Raw genomic sequence first — 12,509 nt, forward strand, 5'->3', positions numbered from 1 at the left:
GCAGCCCTGGTGTAGTTTTTCACTATAACAGTGGGACCCTATGCTTGTAGGGGCCCTGATACAATAGGAGTCAGTCCAGGCTGTCTATTGCTCAAGTTGGTTGCAGATTTGGGTTTTTAAAGTTATTTCTTTATTTGCACAGTGTACTGGCACGGAACAGCAGAATGACAAAGCAAATCGGACCTTGAAGCTTGTAGTGCCCGAACTTCGCGCCTCTGCTATATGGTCAGTTCCGCCAATAAACTCATTGCGCACAAAATTTTGCAGAATTTTACTAATCTCTAATATGTTTTTAAACGTAGTTGGTTTTATTCATTACATTACACTAATATTGCTGTGTCACCAAATCGATTCTTAGCTCTGCAAGCATAGGCACCCTGCTTTCCAAACACCAGCCACCACTGAGAACAACTCCCATACCTGCCACTGCATAATGACATATATATATATATATATATATATATATATATATATATATATATATATATAAAGCCTCAGCAGATGAAATTCAACCCAAGCAAAATTTAAACTCAGAAGACTTCCAATTCAATATCCTACCAAGTAATGAACAGATCAAAACTGAACCATTTTTTTTTCTTATAGAAGAGGAGCAATAAGCTATTAATTATTTGTGTTTGTTGCTTTTATAACATATATCTCCTTTTTACTTCCTACTAATATACGTACATCGGACATCCAGACCTCGTTGACCTTAAATACAATAAAATCCACTAAGTTATTATTGATGCACTCACACTCGAGCTACAAAATCCATAATGACAATGATCAGCAACTGAAACCGTGTGACTAAATCCATCTCTCCCATCATATACGGCCATCCTGTCTACCATGTTCTGTAGATAGGCATCAAAGGGGTATATTTACTAAACTGCGGGTTTGAAAAATTGGAGATGTTGCCTATAGCAACCAATCATATTCTAGTTATCATTTATTTAGTACATTCTACAAAATGACAGCTAGAATCTGATTGGTTGCTATAGGCAACATCTCCACTTTTGCAAACCCGCAGCTTAGTAAATCTGTCCCAAGGGCTCAAATTAGTTGTTCTGAATCTTCTGCTTATCTCTACTTTTTTCTCAACCACCAGATAATAAGTAATATTTCTGTATACAATGATAATTAGGGAAATAATGTTTACTTACTTCATAGGCTTGAATAGTGCTTGCCCATAATTCTGGAAAGTCATAATAAGCTTGAGCTGAGTGCCTCCAGATTTCATTACTAAAGAAGACAAATAAAAGAAAAACAATCAAAAATGTATTTATGTTTCTTTAACAAAATGTTTGATTTCTTATTTTACATTTTCCTGTTTTCTGTTTCCATAGCAAACCGGTGATATAATATAACATGAAAAGAACATGGATTTGAACAGGGTTCAGTGATTTGCTAAACAGCTCATTACAAGCCTCCCGTAATGTCATGTTTTCACACACTTCTTGTGCCGAATTAACCAGTCTGCATTACACATGAAAAGCTCACGTTGGTTTCTAGCTAAAACATGTCTTCCTCTAACGATAACCTGCTGACAACCCCGGCTGATTGTGATTTTCTTAAAAAGTAGTGTTTATTCTCAGCAGAACTATCATTATGGATGATTGTGTAGCTTAAAACATAATTATCTGTTTTCATATGCAGAACACATGCTATAAACAAGCGTTTTAGCCGTCAACGTCTCCCTCACAGGTCTTGCTGGTCCAACAGTGTGTATGGATAACCTGGTAAAGCAAATTATTAGGTGATTTACACAGACCTGATTTTATTAACATGGGACATTTTTGTAAAATATAAAGAAAATATGTTAAAGTGTTGTGGGAGAATGTCAGGACTTGGTATTGTCATAATTCTTCTCCAACTGCATATAATAATGTACACTACCCTGGAGCTGTCTTGTAAAGCTTGCATTAAATATTAAAATGTTTGTTGATCAGAAAGCCAACTCATGTGATTGAACGTGGGAGCACAATTTTGGAGTAAGGTAGAAGTGAGAATTGGTAACATGATACTTTTCCCAATCTAACCTTTGTTTTTGGACGGGTGCAATGTTACCTACCGCATTAAAACGTAATTTCTGAATGCATATTATTGAATATGAATATATTAAAGGTTTAGATCTTAAAAATGTGTCCCCAGAGACTAACCCAAAACAGATCCAGGGGTATATTTACCAAACTGCGGGTGGTGATGTTGCCTATAGCAACCAATCATCATCATCAGTTATTTATATAGCGCCACTAGTTCCGCAGCGCTATACAGAGAACTCATTTACATCAGTCCCTGCCCCATTACACACAGACAGAGAGAGAGAGAGAGAGACTAGGGTCAATTTTGATAGCAGCCAATTAACCTACCTGTATGGTTTTTTTGGAGTGTAGGAGGAAACCGGAGCACCCAGAGGAAACCCACGCAAACACAGGGAGAACATACTAACTCCACACAGATAAGACCATGGTCGGGAATCGAACTCATGACACCAGTGCTAACCACTAGGCCACTGTGCTGCCCAGATCAGACTCCAATCAGATTCTAGTGATCATTTATTTAGTAGATTCTACAAAATGACAGCTAGAATCTGATTGGTTGCTATAGGCAACATCTCCACTTTCTTGTCATGTGTTTGATTTACTGCTTCTAGTAGGGATTAAGGCCTTCGGCAGTCTAACTGCTGCTGAACCAGATCTCCCGAAACGCTCAGAAAAGCTGAGTTTACCGACATTCTTATGCTACATATTTTTGCCAGAACAATGTCGTTTTGCAACATAATTTAGGTTATATTATCTATTCAAATAATTACATATTGAACTATGTATGTTCTTTGCTTGGATATACTGAAAATAACTGCTGCAGAGGCTTTTGTATTGACAGATCAGTAGCTCTTTAAAAAAAAAAAAAAAAAAGCTTGCAGTCTGTGTCTTTATTTTTTTTTTTTAACAAAATGTTATGTAAGTCTGGCCATTTTAATTACTGGTTCATTACGCCGTGATCTCCTGCGGATTGCCACTTTTATTGACCTCTGTTTTCTATTACATTGTCAGAATTTCCCCAAAGGAAAAGGGGAAATAATTAGAAAATGAAGGCTATTTAAGATCTCTTGTTGGAAAAGGTAACCGGGATATGTAAGTGCAGCTGCGAGACGGTTGTACTTCGGCGATCCTGCTTATTTTTAGACTTGTCAGTTGACTGAATTCGATAATGACTGACCCTTAGGCCATCTGCATAGCAGCAAACGCTAACCTACATTGAAGCAGTGAGGAATAGGTGCATACTGCACACAGGAACTGTGCTCTGTACGGATTTGAAGAATTAAATACTGCCAATACAAACTGCACTTTTAATCCATTTAAAAATTAACAAACATTTGATGTGTTAAATTTAAATTGCAACATGTCAATATAATTAAGAATTCACATACTACTCTGTGATGAACGATAATTATGTTTATACAGCATTTTGAATTCAGAATAAATTTAAACTGATATTAAAATCCAATTATTGTGTATTTTTTGGTATTTTAAATAAAGACCAATTAATTGCAATTAATGTGGGATAGTTTTATATGAAAGTCTCTATAACTGTGCTAAATAACTATTTAACTAATATAAATTAAAGGTAATTGTTTTAATGATCTATTTCTTGCAACTTTCAACAATGGGTGAGGGAGTGGGAGAAGGGGAGACTCAGGGCAAAGAAACTTGAAGCTTCATAGAGCGATTAGTTTGCAGTCTCATAGGTAATGGAAATAGATTTAGACATACAACAGTCAGTGATATAACTGCAGGTTTGAATGTAGAATTACTGAATAACTAAGGGCTAGATTTACTAAGCTGCAGGTTTGCAAAAGTGGGGATGTTGCCTATAGCAACCAATCAGATTCTAGCTGTCATTTTGTAGAAGGTACTAAATAAATGAAAGCTAGAATCTGATTGGTTGTTATAGGCAACATCCCCACTTTTTCAAACCGGCAGCTTAGTAAATCTAGCCCTAAGTCTTTACTGAACTTTTGGAAGCCCCTATTAGCAACATTTTAGTTGCAAACTAAGGCATACCTGCCTACTTTCAGTAGTCTATGTCCGCGAGAGGGGCGTGACTAATGGGCGGGAGGGGGCGTGGCACCTTGATTTGCGTCATTTTGACCCCGCCCCACGAGTAAAATGATGTTTTGTCGCGGGGGGCGGGGCCAAAATAACACGATTCTCTGTGAATCGCATCATTTTAACAAGGGAATTCCGGGATACGGTTGAAATGCCAGCTCTCGCTGGAGCCTGACCCGAATTTCGGGAGTCTCCCGGACTTTCCGTGAGAGTTGGCAAGTATGAACTAAGGCTGGTTACCCACTGGCATTTGATTTGCATTTAAAAACAGTTTAAGTGCCAATGTCAAACTGCATTTTATGGGGGGAATTTAATTCCCCCCTTAGTACCGCCGCGCTAAAACTATTACCGTTATTACGGTAGTTTTAGCCCGTTTTTCAGCTCGCAGCTCAGGGAACTGCGAGCAAAAGGCCGGCATTAGAACTACCGTAATAATTGGTAATTCTGTGCATTATTACCGTAATAACGGTAATAATGCGCAGGCCGCGTTACTTTTAACAGTAACGCGGCCAATTGAATGTCCACCTATGTGTCTGTTTTATTTATTTTCATTCTTTACTTTTAACAAAATCTGCAGTCAGCATACGACTAAACAATACAGCGCACCATGCATCAAGTCTATAAATTACAGTTTTTGTGGTGTAGTTACTTAATTAAAACTGAGAGTATTCATTTATTTAATTAGGAAAAAATGCATAACTTTTGTAGTGTTGCATTCATGCATGCCTCATTTTGCTACTATAAATCCCATTTTTTATTTTTGGCAATACAGTATCTGCTAAACCATAGAGATATTACTGTTTGTATGAGAAATGAAACCCTACAATAAGAGAAGTGACAGCTGCTTTGCAGATAAGATTAAAAAAGCAAATGATATAATAGAAATGAATTCATTTTTTTGTAATTAAACGGCTAAATCCAATTATTCTTCAGTGTGCCGGGTATAGTCATCTTTTTCCCATTATAGTTCTTATTCTTATATTTATCCCGTTTTTATTTTATTAATTTTACTTTACTTAAATATTTGCTCATATTACCTAAAACATTGTAATGTGGTCTTGTAGATTTTTTATGTTTTACCTTGACGATAAGTACTGTAGACCTCAGTTACTGAAGAACTATTGTTGTCTTGGTTTATTTTATGCATTGTACTTCATTTTATTTGTAATTATTTTTACATCTAGACAAAAGGAACAACGATTGGACATGTAGTAAAATGTTGGCTTCAATTATGTACTTTTTACTTTGAAGACAACTTGATATAAATATTTGAAGGTCCTTGAATTATGGAGCATCTGCACAGTGTATAATGGAACAGGGGACTTAACTTTTTTCTTCCTGCTTTTGATAGAAATCTGATGGAGCTGCTATCATGTTATATGGGGAGGACATAAAAGTCAGCTTGATGAAAAATACATGCAGCTACAATCTGTGACATGTAGGTGACAGTTTGACACTTTTAGAATCTCCAATATAAAATTCCCCAGATCCAGAGCTGATCAAGTTTCAACTCTTTACAAGGCAACTTACATCTGACAAGTGGCGCCTCTTTCTGCTAATCTGGGAACCCTATAAAATTCTACACTACCACAGGATTGGCAATTTACTTGACACTACAAGTTAGTATTTCTTAATTTAGAGCACTTCATAGATGCCTGTTGAGGTGTCTATTCGGTCACGGAAAAGAGTTAGATTTTTACACTACATCAGAGGTAGATGGAATTGGGCAGCACGGTGGCTTAGTGGTTAGAACTTCTGCCTCATAGTACTGGGTTCATGAGTTTGATTCCCGAACATGGCCCTATCTGTGTCTGCTATTGGCTGCTATTAAAAATGAACCTTAGTCTCTCTCGGTCTGTGTGTGTTTATGAAGTGGGACAGTGGTGATATATGCAGTGATAAATTATCTAATATATAAAAGACACTCCAGTCAGCAGCATTTTAAGAGTAAAAGTTAATGTTGTAATTAATTATGGCTGTGGCCTATATGGGACAGTAGACAGTAATTTGAGACGACTCTTTTACAATTGACATCTTGTACATTACTGTTACAGACCACAAGCCTGTGTCATGGCTGGCCTGGCATGAAGAACAGATCAGCCCATATTCATGTATGCCCCTATTAGTAAAATGTAGTTAGCTCAGTCTAACGATGAGAGAAGTTGGGGTGAAATTTGGAGCAAATGGAGTTCACAACAGAGATTTTTCCACTAGTGATACAAGCAAAATCTTTGTGGCCAAACGTGGAACCCAATGAATATTTTTTGTGGAAAATTTTGCTCAGTACAATTATGTAAGGGACCAGCCCATTTTAACAAACGTTTTGGGTCTTAGACTAGAGGTACTGTCAGTCACACCAGCCCCTGTGGCTAATGTCGGGGTTGCCAGTCCGTGCCTGGTCAATGCAGTGGGACATCAAGAAGCAGGGTGGGGGTTTGCCCCAATGTATGTTACCTACAGACAAATAGGTGCATATAACATATGTACTGCACCTCAGTTTAGTATATGACCCCATTGTGTGTTTAGTATAAAAATGTTTCTCCCATGTCTGAGCTTTATTCAGAAGTAATTTATTGGTAAAGCTAACCATATACTCCGCTTTTTCCATAACTCAGCCACTAAGTGGTACCATTTTTTTGGAGTCTACGTTTTATGAACAAGCCCACCAGGCGGTAAATGTATCAAGCTGAGAGTTTTCCTGCGGGTTTGAAAAACCAACCAGATTCTAGCTATCATTTATGTAATACATTCTACAAAATGAAAGCTAGAATCTGATTGGCTGCTATAGGCAACATCTCCACTTTTCAAACCCGCCAGAAAACTCTCAGCTTGATACATTTACCCCCAGATGTTAGGATCTTGGAGCTGTAAAGTCTATGTGCACGTATTTCACGGAAACAAAACTGCCCTAGTCTCCTGAAATATCCAGGAGACTCCAGGGAGAGAAGGCCTCCCTAGTGTATCCTGCTTCTGTTTTATTGTGAAGCGGATGGGGCCTTGATGAGGCGTTTGGTGTCATCAGGTCCCTATTCCGCTGTGCGGGGCGTGGTTGGCGACATTGCACAGCAGTTGGCGGAGCACACTGATGCGAATCCCATCATCATGACCACACACCACGTTGCACGATGATGCAAATTGCGTCACTTGGCATGGGTGGGCTAGCCGCGATAACGCTATCTGCCTCATCATGTCCCGCCAAGTCAGGTTTATTTAACTTTAAAGTTATTCAGCCCACTAAGAATAGAGCTAAAATAAGCCTTTAGTGCTTAGGCCTAAGAGTAAGCTTTAAAAGCCACACAGGTTGATTTCCATTATAATTGCTATATTGAATGTACTCTATCTAACGCCTTAAATCTGTATACCTAGCTGTACACACTCAAGCACAGGAGCTAACAAAGAAAAGAGACTTTCAAGTATAATGCAAAATATTCTTACTCTGTGATCTTCAACTGTTTCAAATTGAATATGAGCCAAGTTCAGTACATGGAAATTGTGACATGATTACATAACCATGAAATAATTATAAAAATAATTTCACAACATTTTTTTTGACTACATGCGGACATAAATTTTCCAAGACAGCATAAGAATTTTTTAAGATCAATATTTTACTTTTTCATTGCGTTTCCAACCCCCACATTAATCCACCTCTGAGAAATATCACTTAATGCAGCCATAATACAGAGGCTTTTGAGTGCATCGATCTTTGTGGTGTCTGAACCAGCCGCTTTAAAGCCATTGGAACTATCTAAATTTCTCCCTTTAAAGAAGCTCCCTTAGCAGCATTTGGAAAGAATCTGTAGGGCCTTACGGAGTGGGTGTCAGGAGCTTTAACAATAAATTAATTCACAATTTGATAGAAGACACTTTAGACAATATAAAGAGGACCTGCCCAGTGTGCCATGGACTTTTTATTAAGCAACGGATGACTGAACATACACACCCCCATATGCAGTGTTTGGTCAGGAAAGGCTACAGAAATAATAGTATACTCAGACACCTTGGGGTATATTTACTAAACTGCGGGTTTGAAAGAGTGGAGATGTTGCCTATAGCAACCAATCAGATTCTAGTTATCATTTGTTTAGTGCATTCTACAGAATGACAGCTAGAATCTGATTGGTTGCTATAGGCAACATCTCCACATTTTCAAACCCGCAGTATAGTAATTGCCGTATTTTTCGCTCCATAAGACACACTTTGTCCCCCCCAAAAAGTGGGGGAAAAGTGTGTGCGTCTTATGGAGCGAATACTGCAAAAAAGAGTGCACATTGGGGACCTTAATAATGCCGTGGGGAAGCCTGCAGCCAGATCAGAAAGCAAGGACTGCATGGAAGGAGAGCGGGTCCAGGCAGGAAACTTACAATTCCATGGTGGCAGCGTGGAGAAGCGGGTCCCGGCCAAGAAGGAGGAGATCGTACAGAGGAGGAGGGAAGGCTGCAAGCGAGGAGTGAGTGCTGTTGCTGGCTGTGTTATCGCCGCGCTGATTGGAGAAGAGTTTGTAGTAGGCGGCGTTTCCTAGTAGACAGCGGGAACAGCAGTGCGCATGCGCATTACTCCCCATTCAACGGCTGGGCTTGTCTGAGGTACTATGAATGCTGGCTGCAGGGGGCACAATTCATTAAAAAAATAAACTTTATCACTCATTAAATCTTGATTTACCCCATACATATGATGTTCCACTTTGAGCATTAAAGTTTGAGTTTGGTTTGAGCATTAAATTAAATATTTTATGACACTATTTGGTTCGGAATATTTTTTTTCCTGTTTTCCTCCTCTAAAAACTAGGTGTGTCTTATGGTCAGGTGCGTCTTATGGAGCGAAAAATAGGTATACCCCCTTGCCTTTAGACATTTGTTCAATCCTTCATGTCTCAGCTCCAGGCACTCTGAACTATTATGGAACACTGACATCAGTGATAGTTGAGATGGAAACTCATCTATATTCACTAGCCAATGAAAAGTGATTAGCATGGGGGGGGTGGTAGATTTTATTACTTTTAAAGATGATCAACCTATTTCAAATACAAAATAGGTCCATGTTAATTATACAGGTGCGAGCCACCGACCCTCTGCTGCCCTCCCCAAGCTTTTTAGGAACATCATGAGCATGGGCAGCATGAAGGTGGAGGATGAAGTGAAATAAATGGGTAGGATCCTGGCAGAGATGACTGACCCAGACTCCAGCACCAGGGAGGAACAGAACAAAAAAGCAGCTAGTTGAGGTGCAAGTCTCAGACAGTTCATTCTCCTTGTCAAGTCCATATAATTAACAAATACCAAATCAAAAAATAAAAATATGCTGTCAGACTGATGATAGATCCTATGTACAGCAAGGGCACTTATTAGCTGAGAAAACACTGAAAACATTTAAACTAGTACAGATATTAGCATTGCATGGTCTGTCTAAAATGTATTTATTGCATTGTGCCTCCAGCAACTTAGTTGTAAGACAAAATGTTTAGACAGGAGGTTACAGCTGTAAATGTCATGTATAGTTCTCTATATACATTTAGTCGTACATAGCTAATCGCTGTCAGGCCCACCAATAAATCCAGCTAAATGGTCCTATTGTAGAGTTTAAAAAATACCCTGTATGTAGTGTATGTACGTTTATATCATAAATACACAATGATCTACACTATTAGCTCATTTGGTTAAGGATTTTGTGATAGCGGAAAGTAAATTATTGTGGGTTTTTTGCATCATTCATGCTACTGGGACCTACTCTGGTTCAGGTCGACCAAAGCATCCTATGATTGTAGATTGTAACCCCATACAGCAGGGCCTTCTCATGTCTTTATCTGTTTTACCCAGTTTGTTTATTACTGTGTTTGCCCTCAATTGTAAAGAGCTACGGAATTTGCTGGCACTATATAAATAAATGATGATGATGATGATATGGTAATTATAGAAACCAGTCAGACCTGTATAATGCTATATTTCCTCCTTGTTTCTGAATATACAAAAATTGGTGACTAATATAAATAAGCCTCCAAATAACTGTGTGCACTAACAAGAGATGGGTAGAGTAAAGGGAAAATGATCTAATATATCATATCCAGGCCACAACCAGTGGACAGATTAGGACCTTCCTGGGCCTTGAGTGAAATATTAGTAAAGGGCCGCTGGTATCGGTGTTATAGTGGACAATCAAACAAGCGTCAATTAAATCACAGGCCTTCAAATGGAATTTACATCAAAGTAAGCTTGTTGTGTAACATATTGTGCACAGTGGATCTTCCATATGATGGAGACAGAAGAGCATTCAGTTTTGGATATATAGATATGGGGCCTGATTCATCAAGGATCTTAACTTAAGAAACTTCTTATTTAAGTCTCCTGGACAAAACCATGTTACAATGCAAGGGGTGCAAATTAGTATTCTGTTATGCACATAAGTTAAATACTGACTGTTTTTCATGTAGCACACAAATACTTGATAGCTTATTTGTACACTGAAATTTAAAGTTGATATTTGTGTGCTACATGAAAAAAACAGTCAGTATTTAACTTATGTGCAAAACAGAATATTAATTTTCACCCCTTGCATTGTGACATGGTTTTGTCCAGGAGACTTAAATAAGAAGTTTCTTAAGTTAAGATCCTTAATGAATCAGGCCCATGGATATTAAGGATGAGTGTGTAACAATACAGAAGTACAATCAAGACAGAAACATACACATGCTCTAAATAACAGATCGGCAAGTAAAAAGTAAACAATGTAATGTATGTATCAAGAGTCAACAAATATATGCTATATAAAATAGCACAGTTCTACTGCATGCTTCACCAGCCAAATTTTATTACAATATAAAGACTTTCACTAAAGATGACAATAAAATGAAGAAAGTTTTGTTTCTTATAATATCTAATTATAGTTGACATTGTGCCACAGGTTTTGTGCCTCAGAAGCAGGTGCAGGGTTGGCACCTCTACTATCTCCAACTAGGTCCCAGGTGGCATGGAAAATGCCACCTGACTTCTCCTTGTCTTGTAGGAAGCAGAGCCTCAGCATCCGCATATCAGTGACACCTGAGACTGAGCAGCACCCACCACAGAACCTCAGCATCCACATATCAGTGACACATTAAACTGTGACTGAGCAGCACCCACCACAGAGTCTCTAATTTGATGAGCTACATGTCAATCATCTCCTGGTCTCATCTCTTGTCCTTACTGGATGGCGTAGGAAGGGGGCATCTCCCAGCTAAATCAGGACAGTTGGACATTTGTCCTGACTGCCAATTGGTATTTGAAATCTCTCCATTGGGGGGAGGACAGAGGCTGAGGCTTTTTCACAGCCTGTGTCTGCTGTTATTGCCAAACCAGCACTTAGTGACTGTCAGAGCATTGCTGCCAAGTTTTCACCCTTTTATGCCTCTGTCCCCTAAATCACTATCAAACAGATCCTGACAAATACATATGTGGACCATCAGCTAAGTATAATTTTTGGGTTCACACTCTTAAGGTTGGCTTTGCTTTGACAAATATACACATTAAAGTGTACCTGACTGGGCAGAACAAATGCTCATGAGAATACACTCACTACATACGTGGGTTGACAAGCTGAACATTGGCTCCTCCCACAAAATGGCCACGTCCACTTTACATAGAAGAGAGGTAGGCTTTAAGGACCTCATTTAGAGTCGGATGCAAAGTCCGTTTTAGGCGCATCTAACCAAAAAACACTACCACGCATGGGCAGAAAGCACCAAATCCGCCTGCATCTTGGATGCATTTAACACTTGTGACAGCTTGCGACTCACTACGAGAGAATGGGAGGAACGAGGAATTGTGAAGGCGTGACCATGTAAATACATCCTAGTCGCAGTGAGGCGCAGACGCAACACACGTCAAAACAGGGCTAAAGCTGTGCGGTAGGAATTAGGTGGCGCAAGCGTTAGCTAGCTGCAGGAACTGCTCGCAGCTCCATAGGGTATTAAGAGTGGGACGCAAATTGGGTTGCTACTCGTAATACCCCACCAAGCTGCGGCACACTCCCACTCCTACACTCCTTACACGGACTTTGCGTCCGACTCTAAATGAGGTCCTAAATGACGGCTATAATTAACTATGAAAAAAGCAGATGCAGACGCTGAACCTACAAACTGATTTACAGCCTGGTGGCTAAACAAGCCCTGCTCAGAAATAAATACTATTTAGTACATCTGTGTACTGTATTAAATTAATGCAGCTGTCTATGGGCCCGTACAAAAGAGACAAAATCATGTTGTTGTGTCTTCCATTTATGGAGGCCTCAGGCTTTCACATATTTGATTGTACACTAATCCCAGCACACACAGTATGCAAAAGAATCACAAGACCACAGCATTTTGCACAACAATATATATATATATATATATATATATATATATATCAATCATGTGCTTTTCTGAGA

The 12,509-nt window shown here is 38.9% G+C and overlaps 1 protein-coding gene across 1 annotated transcript in view; it reads right to left on the reverse strand.

Annotated features, from left to right (window-relative positions):
* Positions 1-12,509, reverse strand: part of FAM20C (FAM20C golgi associated secretory pathway kinase) — a 135,938-nt gene that overhangs the window by 108,039 nt on the left and 15,390 nt on the right. Inside the window, exon 3 of the mRNA XM_075179647.1 lies at positions 1,164-1,242. Within this exon, the coding sequence (XP_075035748.1) occupies positions 1,164-1,242 (79 nt within the window). The remainder of the gene's footprint in view (positions 1-1,163; positions 1,243-12,509) is intronic.

This window comes from Mixophyes fleayi, chromosome 7, assembly GCF_038048845.1.
Source record: "Mixophyes fleayi isolate aMixFle1 chromosome 7, aMixFle1.hap1, whole genome shotgun sequence".
NCBI lineage: Eukaryota > Metazoa > Chordata > Amphibia > Anura > Limnodynastidae > Mixophyes > Mixophyes fleayi.